The sequence below is a fragment of the Coccomyxa subellipsoidea genome (genome assembly GCF_000258705.1).
Source record: "Coccomyxa subellipsoidea C-169, whole genome shotgun sequence".
Taxonomy (NCBI): domain Eukaryota; kingdom Viridiplantae; phylum Chlorophyta; class Trebouxiophyceae; family Coccomyxaceae; genus Coccomyxa; species Coccomyxa subellipsoidea.
In genome coordinates, this window is record NW_005178028.1 from 237,803 (window position 1) to 256,900 (window position 19,098).

General features: G+C 53.2%; 2 protein-coding genes across 2 annotated transcripts; one reads left to right on the forward strand and one right to left on the reverse strand.

Moving 5' to 3' along the window:
* Positions 1-2,282: 2,282 nt before the first annotated feature.
* Positions 2,283-15,940, forward strand: COCSUDRAFT_48497 (DUF663-domain-containing protein; the record flags this gene model as incomplete). Its single annotated transcript, XM_005644886.1, has 24 exons — positions 2,283-2,298; positions 2,593-2,778; positions 3,476-3,519; positions 3,913-4,041; positions 4,320-4,430; positions 4,810-4,930; positions 5,357-5,505; positions 5,833-5,964; positions 6,391-6,552; positions 6,770-7,013; positions 8,351-8,473; positions 8,769-8,896; positions 9,452-9,674; positions 9,964-10,056; positions 10,372-10,518; positions 10,861-11,088; positions 11,648-11,873; positions 12,278-12,389; positions 12,810-13,016; positions 13,654-13,842; positions 14,169-14,403; positions 14,781-14,950; positions 15,231-15,416; positions 15,803-15,940. 24 exons carry the CDS (start codon positions 2,283-2,285, stop codon positions 15,938-15,940), a joined length of 3,699 nt encoding a protein of 1,232 aa, XP_005644943.1.
* Positions 15,941-16,848: 908 nt separating this feature from the next.
* COCSUDRAFT_43852 (SKI-domain-containing protein) lies at positions 16,849-19,056 on the reverse strand (the record flags this gene model as incomplete). The annotated part of the gene is made up of 5 exons (XM_005644887.1): positions 16,849-17,055; positions 17,500-17,694; positions 18,119-18,278; positions 18,567-18,634; positions 18,979-19,056. 5 exons carry the CDS (start codon positions 19,054-19,056, stop codon positions 16,849-16,851), a joined length of 708 nt encoding a protein of 235 aa, XP_005644944.1.
* Positions 19,057-19,098: the final 42 nt, after the last annotated feature.

The window sequence follows — 19,098 nt, forward strand, 5'->3', positions numbered from 1 at the left end:
AGGGTGAATGGACACCTCTTCGAGCGGGCTGCCCGTGATCTGACAGCTGGCGCCGGGCCACACACCGGGCGGCAGCGTTCCCTCTGCTGTGACGAACTCCGGGGCAGCATTCCTCAGCTGCGCTACTTCCTCCTGAGACAATTCCCTGCTCCCATGCACATTTCCGAGCGTGAACATGTCAGCTTGCAAGATCACCATTCATACAGTTGTCTCATGCAATGTGACTGCGAGCATCAACCTGCTTTTGATGGTAGCAGGCTTGAACTGCGCACATGGCTGGGATTTTGGAAATCGTCACTGATGAATTCAATGTCTGCTGCACATCTTCCAGGCAGGCTATCACCTCCTTTTGTACAGGTGTGACTCAGAAACCACATCATGATCCGTCCATGGATGCCATCAGTGCCAATAGCACCCTTCAAGGACAGTCATATCCTCTAAAGTCGTGGTTCAAGACTCAATGACTATGTCACCTGTCAAAATGCTGCGCAAAGTATTCAATGGGCGGGGGACGCTGTGCGCTGCCATTTGCTGGCGCTTCAGCGGCGGCTGATGCTGTCTTGGCTGCATTGCTGCTCTTGGCCTGCCCTGGCTTTGAGACTGTCTCCTGGGGCGATCCTGCTTCAGGTTGAATATCCTGTTGCCTGCCCGAGCTTGTTCCACCTGTTGAGGCCAACCCACCAAATGTTTAGAAACCATCAACACCATTCTTCACCACAATTTCCAGAGCCAGAATGACGATGCACTGCATTGTCACTGTGGAATGCCTCCTTGCGTTTTCTAGTCATGAGGATGCAAAATCACCTGAGGTGCGCTGGTTTGAGTCGTCTTTTGCAGCAGCCCTTGTTTCCTTTTTGCTCCTTTTCCTGTCATGTCGCTGTCCTGCGCCAGGGCCTGGGCTCCTCAAGAGCCCCAGCAGTGTGCTGTATGCAGCAGCGCTCCCATCCTCCTGACCCCCCTGCATGCAAATTATGCATGATGATCCAATGTTCACCAGGTGCACATTGACGCAGCGTGCTGATCTCACAATCAGAGAGGTAAGATCGGACCTACACACAAAAGTACCAGGAACACACACAAAAAACAGGTCGCACCTGCGCCTCTCCAACATCAGCAGCCTCCAAATCGCTCTCCTCGCCAATCAGGTCCTTTTGCACGTCATCTTCTGCCCCGCCGCTGACCTTCTGTGCAGACAGATGTTGCCCTTTGCCATCTACTGGCTGTTGATGATTGCGATGCACAGTGTTCGGTGCAGAGACGCGCTTCAGGCGTGCTGCAAGCTGCCCTGGTGCCAACAGCTTCCTCTTCTCTCCCATTCAAACAGGCTTCTTCTCACCGCCTATAAGATATGTATTGGATCTAATGTGGTGCGAGCAAAATTCACATTCTGTGGGATCTGTCCGATCGTGTGAAACTTATTTAGAAGCTCGTATTAAGTGGCAATGCATCATACAACGAGAATGAACGCAGACATCCTTCCTTTCAGGTTCATCTGCATGTCCAACACCATTGCACTCTCTTTGCGTTTCACAACTTTGAAAGCACGCAGGCCGGCCTCCGAGATCACCTCATCGGTGACTATTCCGAGAGCGGCTGCAGAGGAGAGCCGTTCCGATTGTTGCGAAGGAAATGTCCACAAGCCTTCAACCAAATTGATCGCAAGAATGAGAGGTGTAGACTAATATCTGTCTTCTTGATCAAAGGCTCAAATGGATGGCGCTCATAAGATGTTAGGAGGAAAGTGACCATCAGACCTTGCTGTTCGAGACTCGCGGAGGTCCACCCAGGTGATGATTGACAATATAACGCAGTTTTGATTAGAACAAGACATGATGGCTCGGGATCAGCGACATTTTTCTATCACTTACCTTAATTCAACACTGGCTAGTAAAAAGCCCGCTCGCGATCCTCCCAGTTGTTGAGCAGCAACAGTCAGTGCATGCTATGGGAGGCTTAACATGTATAATTCTTATAGCATTTACGCTCCGGATAACGGATTTTAGTAGATTTCTTAAAATGCAGTGACTGCTCCCAGTACAGCGGCCAATGCAGGACGTGTAGTACACTAGTGCATAGGTATATCATTACTGAACTTTCAGATAATCATGTGAATGCTTCAGGCGAGCATACTCTCTAGCAGCAGTGGCTGTTTCCATGCGACATGGAGCAGTCCGCTGAGTGTACACCTGCCTATTAGACTACAAATTTTGCGGCCCTCGTAAGAAGACAGACAAAGGACACCAGCGAAATTGTGCTGAGAGGAGGGCTCGTACTCTGCCGCCATGGGGGACAAGACAGGTACGTTGCATGTCACCAGCCTCATGTTGAAGTTGCATCTCAAGGCTAAATAGCAAGCAAACCACTGGCTTGCAGATCTGAGTACTCACCTCTACATCTCATGATCTCTCATGCACGACTATTAGTCTGTGGCAGCCTGATTATTAATCAGGGTGTACACGCATTTTTCATGGCACGAATTGATGGTTCTAAAGATGAAATTTTGTAAGAGCCCAAGAACTGAAGCTCCTAGAAGCGCATGTGTGCTCAAAAATTCTTGGTTGAAACCTTGAGCACAATTGTTTCCTGTTGCAGCGCACAAGAAGAAGAAGTCTGGCAAGAAGGCCGCCAAGAAGAAGGTGGCCGACAAAAAGAAGAGGGATTCAGGGGAGATGACTGAGGAAATGAAGCGCAACCCCAAGGCCTTCACCAACAAGTCGCGCTTCAAGGCCAAGCTGCAACGCGCGCGCACAGCCGACAAGGAGCAGAAGCGCATGCACGGTGCTGACTCACCCCCTGTATCTCCCTTTGTGGCTGCAGCGTTGCTTCCAGAGGACGCTCATTCAGAACGGCACACATTTTGACAATTATGGTCCGCTTTGTTGCCAGTATACAGCTTCACTCTCACGGAAGCCAATTCTGACTGCTTGTCCTTCTTTGGCAAGCGACTGGCTTGCATGATCTGGATTGAACCTCAAAATTTCAGTAGGAGACAGTGAACAATAGATTTACAAGCTGCGTTTGGTGCCTAGAGGACATGTGTTGTGGTGCTGTTTGAGAGAAGGCGCGCAGCGATGATGTCAAACGAGTACCATCAAATTCCTAGCGGGGCGTGCCTCTCTGCGGACACCATTCAACATTGTCTGAGCTGCACTCGCCCTTTCGAACACCTTTATCTCACATGCCTCAATGGCAGCAAGGTTAGAGAGGCTTAGGAAGGCAATGCGAAGAGAAGTTGACTCTGCATGCACTATGTTTGCCCCGGCCGGTGGGGTTCGGTATAAATGGTGAGCGCCGTGCCCACGGTTACTTAGGCCTTGGATCTGTCGAGTCCATCAAGGGGTGGGCTGTGTGGCAGCCTTTACATGCAGCTTGTCTGCAGGAGCACCTTGCCTCTGGCAGGACGAGCATGTTTTTAAAAATAATATTCTTGCGATGCTTTTTTTACTGAAGAAACTGTGTGGATTGTCTGGTGCAGTGCCTGTGGTGGAGAGGGAGCCAGAAGAGCCGCCGCCCTTTGTGGTGCTAGTCCAAGGACCCCCGCAGGCAAGTAAAAACCGATCAGAGAGAGCTCCTGCTTTTTGTGCTCTCATGTTCCATGTGTTTGCACTTTTGTGCTCATCAAGGCGCCGGTGCTGTGAACTCACGTTCTCTGCCCAACTGAGTGAGACCCAGACAAGAAAGAGAGTGCTGACAAGGTCTATCCTTTTGTCAGGGTCTGAACAGGAGGCAAGCAAGAGAAAGGGTCTGCTGCACCAGCGCCTGAATTTGTTGGGCTACATTAATGCTGAGGATGCATGTCATTTTCACTCTCAAGTCAATTTATTTAAGCATCGCGCTTAGTAGTATGAGCAAAAGGGCTTGATCTTCCTTCAGCCCATCAATAAAAAGTTGAGGCTCAAGTGTTGCGCGCAGGTTGGCAAGTCGCTGGTGATCAGGTGTCTGATAAAACACTTCACTCGCCAGTCGCTGTCCGAGGTCAAGGGCCCCATCACTCTTGTCTCCGGCAAAGCCCGCCGCCTCACCTTCCTGGAATGCCCCCAGGTCTGTTCCCACCGAGCCTCACTGACCCTCTCATTTTGTTGGGAGTGAAATGCAATGCGCAGAGGCCATCTGAGCTGTACGGCTATCGTCATGCAAGCCCAGTGGTCACCTTGTCAGCTGGTGCACATCTGGGATCAGATCGTTGCACATCCCACCCAAGCAGGACATGCTTCAGATCGTCCCAACTCCTGCAGCGGCCATCTGAGGTGCCTGAGAAGATCTGCAGATTGCGTAAGAGGTTGCAGCTTGCTAAAGTCTGTGTGAATTTGCGTGAGCAGGACCTGAACGGCATGATTGATGCTGCCAAGTACGCGGACCTGGTTCTGCTGCTGGTGGACGGCTCGTTTGGCTTTGAGATGGAGACGTTCGAGTTCCTCAACATCCTTCAGGTGCACCCTTGACTACAACCGCGAGTGACCGATGGCCCTGCATTTCTTGCTACAGGCATCACGTCATGCGCAATGCAAGACCCGGAAGCTGACTGTGCCGTGTCCATTGGCCGTGGTGTCTCATGTGCACTTGCGGGTGCCCCATGAAATGCACATGCATCTGTCTTGTAGTGCTTCCATTCAGGCAGATAAGGAATGGGTGCTTGGTTCTTGGGTGCTTGCAGGCATTTAGAGATTACACAGATACTTCATGGTTGACAGCAGGGAGTGCATGCACTCTACAGCAGAGAGAGCATGCTCGGTGTAGGGGACACTGGCAGTATTGTGCTGTGCATGTCTAATGGAGTTGTGACGGGTATGGTGGTGATTGTGGCTGCAGGTGCACGGCTTCCCCAAGGTGATGGGAGTGCTGACTCACCTGGACGGCTTCAAGGACAACAAGCGGCTGAAGAAGACCAAAAAGGTCCTCAAGCACCGCTTCTGGGCCGAGATCTACCAGGGTAAGGCTCCATTCACCTTGATGTGATCTTTTAGCAATATTACTGATTGTCTGACCACCGCACAAGTGGTGCCTCCTTGATATTGCGCCTGACTGTCTGATTGGGTGTTGCTGTGTTAGTTGTGGTGTTTATGCTAATATGCCCGTTCTTGGTGTGTGCTCTTTGTACTACTTCATTTCTGGTGGTATGCTTTGTCTACAGTCACGCCCACCGCTTCACATGATCCTTGCCCACACAACAACCATCATATGATTCAATTAACGCCAATCACGACCTCATGGTGGTCTCAGGCGGTATTGCATGCCGCGCAGGCCCCTTGTTGTTCCTGTTGGCTGATTGCTTGTTCAATGGAGCTTTGACGAGCATTTTTTGACATGAGTCAGGGGTGTCTTGTGCCTGTCTCACGCTGCGTTGCCTGTCGCGCAGGCGCCAAGCTGTTCTACCTGAGCGGCATGCGGCACGGCAAGTACCTGCAGCGGGAGGTGCACAATCTGGCGCGCTTCATCTCCGTCATGAAGTTCCGGCCGCTCTCCTGGCGCATCGCCCACCCCTACCTCCTCACCGACCGCTTCGAGGTGCGCACTCCCAAATTCAACAGTTTTTTACAGATCTGGTGAGTGATCACCTTTGTCCTTTGGTAAATGTATCAGCTGCTGATTATGAGGGAAAGGTGCGCTGGTCAGATATATGTTCAGGAAAGCTCTACTGGCCTCACACAGGAGGGACTGATGTGCGAATGCTGACGCATTCAAGGCATGGACGAACGCCTTTTGCTCCCAGATGGCCAGCTGAACAATGTGTTCTTTGCATACTTATGAGGCTGACCTTGTATAGGATCTCCAGGAGTTCAGCATCTGTGGCATTGGTAACGGATGAGTGAGCGCTAATTGGCGCATCCGCAGGACATAACACCGCCGGACCGCGTGGCGGAGGATCCCAAGTGCGACCGGGAGGTGACCGTTTACGGATACCTGCGCGGCGCCAACCTCAAGCCCGGCACGCGCGCGCATCTGGCCGGCGTCGGTGACTTCCAGGTGAGGCCTCGTAGTCCGCTTTTCGCAATCGAAACATTCAGCCAAAGGTGGATGAGCTCTGCCACGTCAGCCACATCATGAGCTGCTCAGGACTTGATATTCTCACCCAGCAAATAGCAAGCCACTTGGTTTTAGGGGTTCAATTCTCAGGAAACTTATGTTCACTGGGCCCTGTTAGAGCTTTAAACCTTGGCGGCCCAAACGGGATCATTCTGCTGCACGTGTGCAAGGCCTCCCTTTTATATGTTCTGCCCCCGTATCAGCAGAGCATCTGCCGCTTGCTCGGCAAATAGTTTCGCTGCATCAAGCTGAGATCTTTGGTTGCTTGCACACGTTGGCAGACACTGACGTGCTGCCTCCGTACGGGTGCACCAGCCGCTGTGGGATCAATCTTGCTGGAATGATCTGAGGTCTGTCTTGCGACAGGTGGCGGACATTGGCGTGCTGCCGGATCCCTGCCCGCTGCCGAGCACGGTGAAGAAGCGGGGGCTGAATGAGAAGGAACGCCTCCTGTACGCGCCAATGGCAGATGTTGGCGGGCTGCTCTATGACAAGGACGCTGTCTACATCGACATCCCTGACTGGAAGGTGCATGCTTTTTCAAAATTCTTGCAATCTAAAACACAGCTACCGGCAGGGTTTGTAGACTCACATGGAGAATTTGAACTTGAAATCAACCTTTCTTGCTAAAGGCAGAGTCTTCCAGCTTCAGAGCTCAATGGCTGAAAGCTGGTGTCATTCTTAGAGACTAGAATAACGCTGAAATTAGGAACCACCGCTAAATCAGTATTTTCTGTGGTGGCAGGTCAGTTACACAGGCGAGGGTGGAGGGCCGGGGGGCGAGGGAGAACGGATGGTGCGGGACCTGCAGGGAACCCGCGAGGCAGTGGACCAGAAGCTGGCGGCCAGCCGCATCCGCATGTTCGGCCGCGGCGGGGACGCCGACGGCGATGACATGGACGACGATATCAGCGCCGATGAGTCGGACAGCGAGGATGAGGGCGAGGAAGCTGGAAGCTCTGATGAAGGCAGCTCTGCAGAGGAAGAAGGTGTGCCCTGGTTATTTACAGTTCTCAGGATGCGCTTTGTCAAGCACTCTGAAGCACTGGCAAGCATAGATTTGCAGAGCGTGGTCCCAAACGGGGCTCAAAACTGCCCATTTTATAGCTGCATGTTGGAATCCATTCCTGAAGTCTGGCTATGGAACAGGCACAGACAAGAAAACGTCCTGCTTGGTCTTTTGTGGGGACTTTCAATCTGGGCACTTCTGGACACATCATCAGGGTTTGTGCGACAACGTGTCTGGTGCTTCACATGTTCCTCCTCTCCTGCTCTACAGGAAATTACCCCGCGGGATGTTTGTTTATGTCTGCAGCACTGATGTCTGGTGCTTGGGCAATGCAGACATTGAAGATGCAGAAGAGCTGCCAAGCACACAGGGTTTTTGTGATTACAGTACTAATCCTAAATCCCTATAAAATGATCAGCACATGAATTGCCATGGCGCTTCTGTAGTGTGCGAGTCTTCTGTAGGCTGCAGGCCTGCCGCTTCATACATTTGCGGGAGATTCACGCATCCCTAGCTTGACATGCGCTTCCAGATCGACCTGACATTGTCGGCGCTTGTGCTATGCAGACAGCAGTGATGATGAGGAGGCAGATGAGCTGCCGGGCGGGTCTGGGCGGCAAACAGCTTTACCGAGGGAGCAGATTGTGACTGTGGGCGGCCGCACGCGCAGGCGAGCGCTCAGCAGCCTCGACGTGGACGTGGGGCCCGGGGTGTCAGGCGAGTGCTTTTTCTCAAGACTATATTGAGTGGTAGGCTGGGTGTTGGAAGGCAGTCATAGAAACGCTGCTGCGACGCACCTGATCCTCATGGATTGGAAAAGTGTGTAGAAACATATAACAATCATTGTAGTGAATGGTAGAATGAGCTATGCATGTCTTTATATTGGCACGAATGGCTTCCCTACTTGTGAAGACGGTGCCAGAGGATGCTTCATCTCGAGGCTTTTTACGAATCGCAGACGGAGCTGTGCATGTCTTTATAGTCGCATGCATGGCACGGTATGGACTTCCCCAAGTACAACAGGAAGCCAAGCTGGTGCTGATGAAATGAAAAGTCTTCTTTGAAGATTCAGGGGCAACATCTCAGTTGTATGCAGGGCAGCTGTCTTGCCATTCTCGGCTGCCATAAAGTTTGTTGACTTGGTGATGTGGCAGTCTCCCGCATTGTGTGCTGCATGAATCAGCGGCATCATCAAGCCAATAGAGAAGATATGACGGCTGTGGTTGGCATGGCAGGATCAGTCTGCTTGCCAACCGCTGTGCATTGGTGGTGCATGGTGTTCCATTGGAGACGATTGAGCAGGCTCGCATGGTGCAGGGTCAGAGGATGAGTCAGGGGGCAGTGATTACGAGGAGGCACCCGTTCTGGGGGGTGGTCGGAGACGTGGTCATCATACAGACAGTGACGATGAATCAGCGACATCCGGAGAGGACACAGAAGGTGTGCTACTTTGCGCACCCGCGTGAAATGCCCTCTACCAGTGCTGCTCACCACTGTTATAAATGGCTGTTGTAGCTGTCTTCACATGAGGGTCAGTTGGATGAGGCAGGCAAGCTGTGCATACTTCGTCATCACAGGGCATGCTATGGATTTCCTGAACGTCAAGGCTTTGCAAGCGTTGGGCAAGGAGTCTGGGGAAAGCCTGTAGTGGCTGCGTGGGGAGTTGCACATCCATTTCACATCCATATACCTCCACAGGGTGCGGTGTATCAATAAAGGGTGGTGATGTATGCAGGCTTGGGGGGCGCAGCAAAATGGAAGGAGAACATGCTGAATCGAGCGTCGGCGCTCTTCAGCCGGAGGGCCGCTGACCTGCAGTCCTACATCTACGGCACATCTGCGCTGGCAGACGCCGCCAAAAAGGTCCGCATTACTTTCTCCTTGACAGGCCACAGCAATGCATGGCAGAATTTTGTTTGTTGACTGTACTAGTGTGGCAAGAGGACTGAGTGGCTTTTGTGTGAGGTGTGGTGATGTGTTTTTGCAAGCTGTCAGCTGTTCGAGTAGCTTGCCACAGGTGTGTACGACGGCTTGAGTCTGGGGGTTGTCGCATGACAAAGGTTGAGAAGCTGAGCTTGCAAACTTATGACTTGTTGACAGGAAGCCGTCTTGGTGTCTTAAGAAACTGTTCTTCCTGTTTTTAATTCCAACACCAAAGCGCTCTGTGGTGACCTCCTCAATCTTGCTGACAGCTGGTAGAGGACAATAACAGTCAAATCTTGGTGGCAAAAAGATTTTTCTGCATTCATTATGGCGTTCTTCACAGCATTTTGAGCATGAAAAGCACACCGCAGTCGCTTCCCTTTCAAGTCGCTTACTGTGACTTACAGAAGCTCTTTTCTCTTGTGCGGAAAGCCAACTTGCAAGGCAGGCCATCTGCGATGCCAGCTGCTGAGACTCTATGTTCCTATAACCCAGAATGGGCGGCGGAGGGGGGCGGAAAGCGAGAGCGAGGGAGATGATGAAGACGGCGACCTGTTCAGGCTGCGGAATGCTGACGAGGCGGGTTCTGACTCAGCCGCGCCAGATCTGGACGCTGACGATGCGCTGGACGCCTCGGCCCTGCCTCTGGCGGAACTGGATGTCAGCCGCTGGGCCGAGGACGGCGCCGCCGAGCAGCTGCGCAACCGCTTTGTCACCGGTGAGTCATCTCTTCACTTGGCTTTGTGGTCTTGTTTCAGATGCACCTTGCTGGGGTGCTTTCAATGTTTTTGCTTTGGCTTCTGTTGGTCTTGTCGTTTTACAGATGCACAATGTGGTCTGTTCAAATGTCAGCTTCATCCCTTGTTCTGCAGCGTTCTCCTTCTTAATGTTGTCGAGGCACTTGGAAAGAGGTTCTGGGAATTGAAGGCATTGCAGTGTGCATTCTCACCCATCAGTGCTTCGATAGGATGTTGCTTCTCGCCGTGACACGCTCAGTGCATTTCCAGGTGATTGGACGGAAGGGGAGGCAAGGGACCTGGCGGGCCCTGATGCCGATGATGAGGACGAGGCGTTTGGGGAGGTCATTGACATGGAGACAGGTGGGCCATGCCCGAGCCACCCTGCAATGACCAGTTTCACCCACGTGTGTGCTTCCAGGTCATAATTTGATTGTCCCCAAATTGGAGGCTACGGTGGTTTAAAGGGTCCTGGTGATGCTCATGTACTGCTTATTCTTTTGCAAATGAGCTGATGATGCTGGGTGTTTGCCGGATATTATGCGCATCACTGACAGCTGCTGATCAGTGTTCTGACAGGAGATGATGAGGGTTGTGATGCTAAATTTCACAAAACAAATCAAGGGGAGGCATGCGCATCGCTTCCATCTGCTGAGTGTATCTGCGGCGCCGGTGCAGGCGAGGTACTGGGCCGGGACGGGGATGCAGCGACGGTCACGGCGCTGAAAGCAATCCAGGACGTGGAGTCTGAGCAGAAAGAGGCGGCACGGTTGCGGGAGCAAAAGATCGCTCAGAAGGCCAGCTTCAACCAAGAGTACGACACCGGTGAGTGTCGAAGATAAAGGACATTTAATATGAGTGTCAGCAAGCGTCGTGGGAGTCATATGCACCGGAGCCGTGGCTTTGGCGTTTCTGATCCTAGATCTCTTCTTCATTTAAAATTCCCGAGGCAAAGTTTGTGCGGACCGTAGGAATTTTACTTGGTCAGGTCTACAGAATTGCAACGACATTGCACGATTGCGGAGTGAGCATTGGCTGCATTGGCTGGGCACATCAAAAACAACTCATGCACAAAACCATTGGAAGTGACTTCAGCATTCTTATAGCAAACGCGGAGCGCTGTACTGCATATACACCTGAACTTTGTCATGCATGCCATCGCTGCAGGCGGCGGCGCGGCAGGAATTAAAGACGGCCCAAGTAAAAAGGCGGACAAGGCCAAATTTGCGGCGGCCGCAGAGGAAGATGAGGGCGAGACGTTCTACGACGCGGCCAAAAAGGAAATGGGCGAGCGGGCCGCGCGAACTCGCGCGGCGCTGGATGCACTCGATCCGGAGCAGCGTGTCGCCATGGAGGGCCACCGGCCTGGGGCGTACCTCCGCCTGCGATTCACCGGTGCGAAATCTTGCGCTGAACCCTTTCCCCTTCATAATATTTTCCGTGGCCTTTACGGCTGTCAGATGGTTGGGAACTAAGGGCCTGCCTAGATTTTGCAAAGGGCATGCGTCAGGGCTATGGTTAATTAGTTTTGTCAAGGAGAGGCCCTCCCACCGGGGGCGTACCTCCGCCTGCGTTTCACCGGTGTGAATTTCTGCGCTGATGCCCTTTTTCCTGCTCAATAAGCACAGGACAAGTATTGCCGGACAGTTTTCCTGGTCAGGATGACCTGCCTGCGCAGGCCACATCTTCCATTTTCAGGCAGAGCTTGTCTTGGCTATGGCATCACAGTAGATTAGATATTAGATGTTGGCCTCTCTCCTGCAGAAACAGGTCTTTGCAAGTCGGGGGCAAGCATTACTATACTTCACACACAAGACCCTCACTGGTCGCACACTCAGGTTCTACTGCCAGGGACTCAGTAGATTCAGAACTCAGTAAACTCAGATGGCCCCTTGCTGCTGACTGAGATTTGCGTGCTGACATAGCTGATGTGGCGCTGACATATTCTGCGCAGGCGTTCCCTGCGAGCTGGTGCGGCACTGGGACCCGGCGGTGCCGCTGCTGGTGGGGGGACTGGCAGCTGCCGAGGAGGGGCGCGGCTTCCTGCAGCTTCGCCTCAAGCGCCACCGCTGGTTCGGCCGCCTCCTCAAGACGCGCGACCCGCTCGTGTTCTCCATCGGATGGCGCCGATTCCAGTCCGTGCCAGTGTACGCCATCGCAGACCAAAACGACCGCCACCGGTGAGTCAAGCCCGATTATTCATCTGTGACTAACCAGTACTCATCTTATATAGATCAAGTCATGCCTGAGGCAGTGAAGTGTACTTCCTGGACACTGGGAATGTGCAGTGCCAATTCTGCCTGACCATCCTTGCAGCGGCGGCGAGTGCTGCGAGACCCACGCTGCGCAGCAGGCATGCAGAGCCCTCCAATGCATTGCCTGACGGTAAGGATGAGATATCACCCCCGCATTGCCTCCTTAAGGCTGCCAAGAACAGGGCTGCATGCGAGGCACCCGGTTGGCTGACTCTCACACTCTTAAGGTCATCAGTTCATCTCTCAGGTGCAGGATGCTTCATTGTTTGCCGGGTATGATTGCATGCCTCCAGCATCCTTGAGCTCATGAGCTTCTCGATTCCATGCAGGATGCTGAAGTACTCGCCGGAGCACATGCACTGCCTGGCCAACATTTATGGCGCCATGGCACCCCCCAACACTGGCGTGCTAGCCGTCCAGTCAACCGCCGCCAACCAGCGGGTGAGGAGTTGACACCATCTATACTTCCATTCCATGCAATGTACAGGTCACATTTCTGCATTGTGCCCTCTTTGCAGCCATAGAGATCGGGTAAGGCACGGTGGGGGCCTTGGCCATGTGACGGTCACTTTTCACAATAATACCGGTGGCACAATGTGTTAATGTGCTGCTTCCTTGTTATCTTCAAGGATGGCAATTGGCAGTGACTCATGCAGGCACCTGTACTTATTGTGCCCTGTCAGCACTCGCTTCAGATGTAAGTATGCGTGCATAACAGGGCTGCGGCATCAGCACTCTGTTCTGTCCGTCCTCAACTCACTCCAGATTTATGCATGTTAGGACTGGCGCAACAGCATCTGCGCATGTTGCATCGAGCCCGCCAAAATGTCGAGTTCAAATTCGAAAGCCTGCACATGTCAGGGCTGGCGCATCAGCGCGACGGGCGTGGTGCTGGGACTGGACGCGGCGCCGGCGGTCGTGAAGAAGCTGAAGCTGGTGGGAACCCCCTTCAAAATCGCGCGCCACACCGCATTCGTCTCCGGCATGTTCAACAGCCAGCTGGAGGCCGCCAAGTTTGAGGGCGCCACCGTGCGCACCGTCTCCGGCATCCGCGGGACCATCAAAAAGGTGCAGCGGCACTTCACGCCCTGATCCCCTTCGCCATGCTTTTGAGTGTCAGCAATGCAAGAGCCAGCAACCTCTTCTGTCCTAGCATCTGGACTTGTCTTCGGATCAAGCACGGTTTTTCCTCCCCTGGTTGAAGGCTCTCAGTTCTTCCGGGGACCGCTGCTGTCCTAGTCAGCACGTGCTGTCTAACTTCTACGCACCTGCGGCACCATAGAAAACGTGCGGTTGCATATTAAGCGGTGGAGTGTTTACAATGTCCGCAGTGCCATGCACCTCAGTGCCATCAGCTTCTGTTGTGCTAGCATATGCAACGATGTTTGGATCAAGGACTCTTTCTCCTCTGCAGTCAGAAAGGTTTCTGTTCTACTTGAAACTGACGCTGCTGACTTAGTCTGTGGGCACTACCTTGTATCGCTCGCTGGCATGCTGCCCTTTCTTGCCACAACATGGCTGGAGGAGATACATGGCAGTGGCTGCATACCGGGCCTCCTTGCCTGCTAATACCGCACTGCATCAAGTGTAAAGGAGGATGTGAGGTAGCTGGCCACCCCTGGAAACCCAGCTATCTCAAATCTTTCTTAAGCTATGATGTTGTACTTCTATTCTGGCTGATACATGTTTGCGATCGCATGAGCAGGCGCTGCGGCCCGGGGTGCACGGCGGCAAGGACGGCTCGTTCCGGGCGACGTTCGAGGACAAGCCGCTGCTATCGGACATCGTGTTCCTGCGCGCATGGATCGCCGTCGAACTGCCGCGCTTCTACAACCCCGTAACTAACCTGCTCGCGCCGCCGCCGGCCGTCCTCCGCGCTCCCAAGCCCGGCAAGGTAACGCCGCCGTGGAGCCGCACTTCTGCGCCAATGTCAAATACCGTGTTAAGAAGAAACGAAAGTTACTCGAATGTTAAGTTTAAAGCTTTCATGCTCGAGCAATTCTTGCAAGCAGCAGGCATTGCTTACCAACCATCCCTGCTGTTCTTTTCCACTGTTGTGCCCGGCACACCTTACAGAGCTTCAGACAAGAGAGCAAAGCTTGCACTGTTGTCATTTTTTGCAATGCTGATATAGGAGACCAACAATTACCAGTGTTTGTTATTATCATGCAACGTTTAGCCCTTCTCATGCGGTGCTGAGACGTCTTCATGTGCTGGCAGGCCGAGCAGGCGGCGAGAGAAGAAGCCGAGGCGGCCGGCCCGCAGCCGCTGCCACTGCCGCCGCCTCCGCCACTCCCGGTGCCATCCACGATCGGCGATGATGCTGATTTTGTCGCAAGCACAACTTCCTCCGGCGCGCGGCCGGGCTTCGTGTTCCAGGCCGGTCCCCTCGGCGTGGGTTACTACCGTGAGGGGTCCTCCGCCAGCGACGGGGGGACCCTCGCCACCGCCAACGGTGCACTGCCCTCCCCAACCTGCATATTTATCTTTTCTTTAATTTAATGGTTCGCAAATGTTTGGACTTGCCCCATGCTCTGATGACTATTCAAGGGGTAATTCCACCCGAACATGTTCACACTCGGTCTGCAGCTCTACAGCGATTGGGCCAGATGTTACTTTAGCATTCTCTCCAGCACCGCTCTTCCAGGTCGCGGGATCTCTCATTCAATACCTCGGTGCCCCAGTGGTCAGAGCAGGCCCCGGGGATTTGGCGGACTAACAAAACTCCCTGAACTTGGTGGCTACCTCTTGAGGCTGTCAAAAAAGCGTATTGGTTTTCATCATGCATTGGTACCACAGGGGTGGGTGCGGGGGCTGGTGAATTGACTGCAGCGGGGGCGGATCCCCCGGCGGTCCCCCCGGGCTGGGTGGGCATGCGGACGGTGGCGGCGCTGCGGCGGGAGGCGGGGGTCGGACCCCCCCGCGAGAAGGACAGCCTGTACCGCCCCATCGAGCGGCCGCCGCGGCGCTTCAACCCCCTGAAAGTGCCCAAGTCGCTGCAGGTGAAGCCCTCTGTCTCTCGGCAACTCAACTGGGGCAAGGCAAATCACAATTCTTTGATGGATTGGACGTATGGACAGAGTTGTGGCATTCTGGCGAGCAGACACTAAAGAGCCTGTGCCAATTTTCTGAATCGAGCAATCGTAGGTGGCGACTGCTCGTATTGGTTCCTGAGCGCCTGGAGTCCCAGCAAGTCCTGTGCGAAGGAATGCACAATGGCCCAGTGCAGGCCTGCGCCCATCCAGCACTTGGAATCCTCACTTGTAATTCCTGTTGGCGCAGGCGGCGCTGCCGTACAAGAGCAAGCCTAAGGTGCCGGGCGCGCGGCGGCGGCAGACGCTGGAGCAGAAACGCGCCGTCGTGCTCGAGCCGGCCGAGCGGATATCTGTGGCGCTCATCGACCAACTCAACGCCCTGCGCAATGAGAAGGCCGAGAAGAAACGCGCCAAACAGGCGCGCCATCGCGAGGTGCGCGGCCGGCCCCCCTGCCCCAGTTGTTTGCAGGGATGCAGAACCCCTGTCTGCCACACAACAGACAACGCATGTGTTCTGAAACAGACTTTATGAGTCCGAGTTGTTGCGTTCTGAGTCTCGTTGTGAGGGTGAAGAGAAATGCACGTCAGATAGATAATACCATAAGTGCTGCATTTCCATTTCTGATGATTTATCTCAGTGTTCGGTTATGTCTAGCTTTTATGTGCGGAAGGAAAAGCAGTGCTTGAATGCAGGATTGCATCGGTGTCCCAGAATGCTAGTAGAAAGCTGGGGAGCTGTCAGGCTGCCAGGGGCCTCCCACGGAAATGGCAAGTGAGCGCCATACCCTTGACTGATGAGTGTTTGCAATCGTTGCGCAGAAACATGCCAAGGATGTGGCAGCAGAGGACGCGTGGCGCGCAAAGTACAACAAAGAGGAGCGCAAGAAACGCTACGTGGAAAGGGGCGCGGCCGACAAGCGCGCAGCCGCCAAGAAGCCGCGCACCAGCGATGACTAGGACGTCGCTTTCAACTGTGAATGTGAAGCTTTCTGGGGGTCCGGACCTTGAAGTGGGGACCGGCTGGCAGAATGACTCGTGAGTGATCATGCATGCGACCTCGATTAGCCAGGAAAGAACCGATGTGTTGATGCCAACCCATGCATGCAGCTGTACACCCAAGTTATATCTGAAATGGCGTTATCAGCGCACTGTGCTCAAGTAGGCATGCTCCTGTAATCGGAACCCTTGAATGGGATACCATCGTTTCTGCATGCATGAACTGCCTGCAGGAGCACTGGATACGGTTGTGAGCAATCGTGCAGACGCAAAAGCTAGCTGCATAGCAGCGTGTGGGAAAACATTGCACATCCCTTGAGAGCAGAAGTGCTCCAAGTCACTTCGGCACCTTGGCAAAGAAGCATCCATTTACATATAGGCTGCTTGCTATCTGGAAGGCCCATCACGAGAATATTCCCTGTGCTTCAATAATTCTTCCCACTCCTCTCTACTCTGAACTATTCTCTGGCGCCCCATTGCTGTTCTGTACAGGGTCCATTTGGCGCATGCTGGCCGGCAGAGAGGCACTGTCTGTGATCTCAAACTCCCTTGCCTTCTCCCTTTCAGCCGCGTCATTTTTTAGCCTTTCTGACAGCGCCTTGAGCAACCTGAGAACCAACACAGTCGGTCATGAGTATCCAATCCTCACGCTCTCATTTGTCTGCACATTGCTTGGAGAGTGTGACCCTCCCAATTGACATCAGGCAAGAAAAAAGTTCGGTTTGTTGCGGGGCCTCCTATATGCACTTTCCGTCACCATACGGGCATCTTTTCTGGACATATCTTGCCATGTTCCAGTGCAAAACAGGCAGGCAATGATATGCAGCGCAACATATCCACCACAGGAATCCCCTGAACTAAGTGGGACCTCACAGGGTGCTAGGGGTTTTAGAGAGAGGCAAACACAGCAAGCGCCAGCACCTGTAGGAGACAACTGCCGGGGTGGCGCCGCAGTCGCCTGGGTCTGTTGGGGATATTTCCAGGGGAATGTGCAGGTCTGCCTGCTCGTACATGTGCCGCCTCTTGTCCAGAATGTCCTGAAGCTTCGCCACTGTCGCTGCATACTCGTCATCCCCCTGCTGTTGCCACAAGCGGGGAGTTTGTGCTAGGACTGAAACTCAGTGCAGAACAGTATGCTTTGCTGGAGGCATTCGATGACCTGCTAGCTGTGAGTACAAATGGCAGATGAAATGTGCCACAATGTGAAAAGTGCCACAAAATGCCACCAGCATGATTGACCACTTCCTTCGAGCTACCAGCAGGCACCAAATTACACTATGAGCAAAACTCAATTTCACTGCGACCGCATTTTCAGCTCTGCAGTCAGCTACAGCCTGTAGAAAGCTGATACCCAATTTAAAAAAGTGGCATGCAGGGCTCTACCATCATTCTACCATCTGAACTACACTCCCAAACTGATGACAATCAGGTCATCAAAAAATTGCTCCCTAATTAAGACCGGGGATCAAGGGGATCAAGGCCTTGCCTCTACACCCTAAACCAATTGCTCAGAGACTCACCTCATCGGATCCGGCAGAGCTCTGGCTGAGCAGCGGTCGTGACTGGGTCCCGTCTCGCAGCGCTCGTCGGCTGAGCAGCTCTGGAGGTCCAGTCAGCCAGATGACTACGCCGTGCTGCATGTAGCCCCAGTTCTGCTTGCTGACAACCACCCCTCCCCCAGTCGACACCACCACTGCCTTGAAGGGCATCAGCTCCTGCAGGAGCAAGCATTATCACTATTATTATTATCACTACTATTATTATCACACGCTTTTCCTGCCAAAGGGTAGGTACGTCCTGCAGACAAGCTGCAGAGTGCATGCATACCAAATTCAATGTGAGGATGTGACAGATTATGGTTTGCAATTATGTCATGCGCTGCACCAGTGCACACAAGGTGCCAGAAAAGCACGTTAGTTTAGTTTAAACATTGATCAATTGCACAATTAATCAGAAATTCCTGTCTTAGTCCTCCTTGGAAGCCGTCAGATATATGGTGCGGTTCTTTTGGAGGGACGCTCTGGAACATGCTGCAGACATGCGTGCCTCACGAATGTGAAGACATGCCGCACAGCATGCACGGACACAGAACCAGTAAATCGGTGGCTCTAGATAGGAAGCATCCAGGAAGCAGCGCACATGAAGAACTTGGCTCTCCAGTTCCCTGAAGGACTCCTCGCCCTCCTCAGAAAATATCTCTGCCACTGAGCAGCCGGCCATCTTCTCTATGAGCGTGTCGCAGTCCAGGTACGGGTATTTGAGCGCGCTCGCAAGTATTTTTCCCACCGTGCTCTTCCCGCTGCATGCAGATTCAACTCATATCACCGTAGAACAACCCAGGACTGTTTTCTATGTTGCCCTTCTTTGCATGTCTTGTGAAAATGTGCCCCAATTGGAAGTCATCTGAGGCCTGAGGGTACAGAGGAATACAACATGAAAGACAATGCTGCCACCAAACATGGGCTTTAAATATTTATGACGGTCCCACAGAATGCCCGACCATGACGAGCTGTGGCAGGAGCAAGGTGTTAGCGGGGGACGATAGGGATACAGTGAAAGGTGTGTGAAGGCAGGAAAGTAGTCTCACCTGCCCATCATGCCCACAAGATACAAGCTGGTGCCCTCGAGCAGCTCCATCACCTCTGCTGCAAGAGCCTGTGCAGCAATGCCATTGTCTTGTGCTTGCAAGCATTTTCCGATCACTGCCAACTTGGCTGTCAAAATACTGGAATGTGAAAGTTGCGATGCAAAAAAAGTGAGGGAGAACATAAGACGCACCTCTACTTTCTGGGTGAGAACGTCATAGTCTGAGATGCTTTCATCCAGGCCCTCCACATGTGCCCTCACTGGACGCCCTCGCTGGTGCCTGTGCTGTGCGATGCGCCTGCAGCAGCTTGCTTGCCGCCAAGCTGCAACCTCGGTGTGACGTTGCGACACAAAGGTCCTCTGAGACGACTGCCATGGTCCAAAGTGCCTGCAACTGCAGTGCACAGGAGAACCTTGGCCAAAAATCTATAGACAACACGGAGCTTCACGCAGTGATTCAAGTGACGCGCATCTCCACGTACATACTTCATTGTGTTAGTAAACATTGCAATGAGTGCTATTCTTGCCTCATA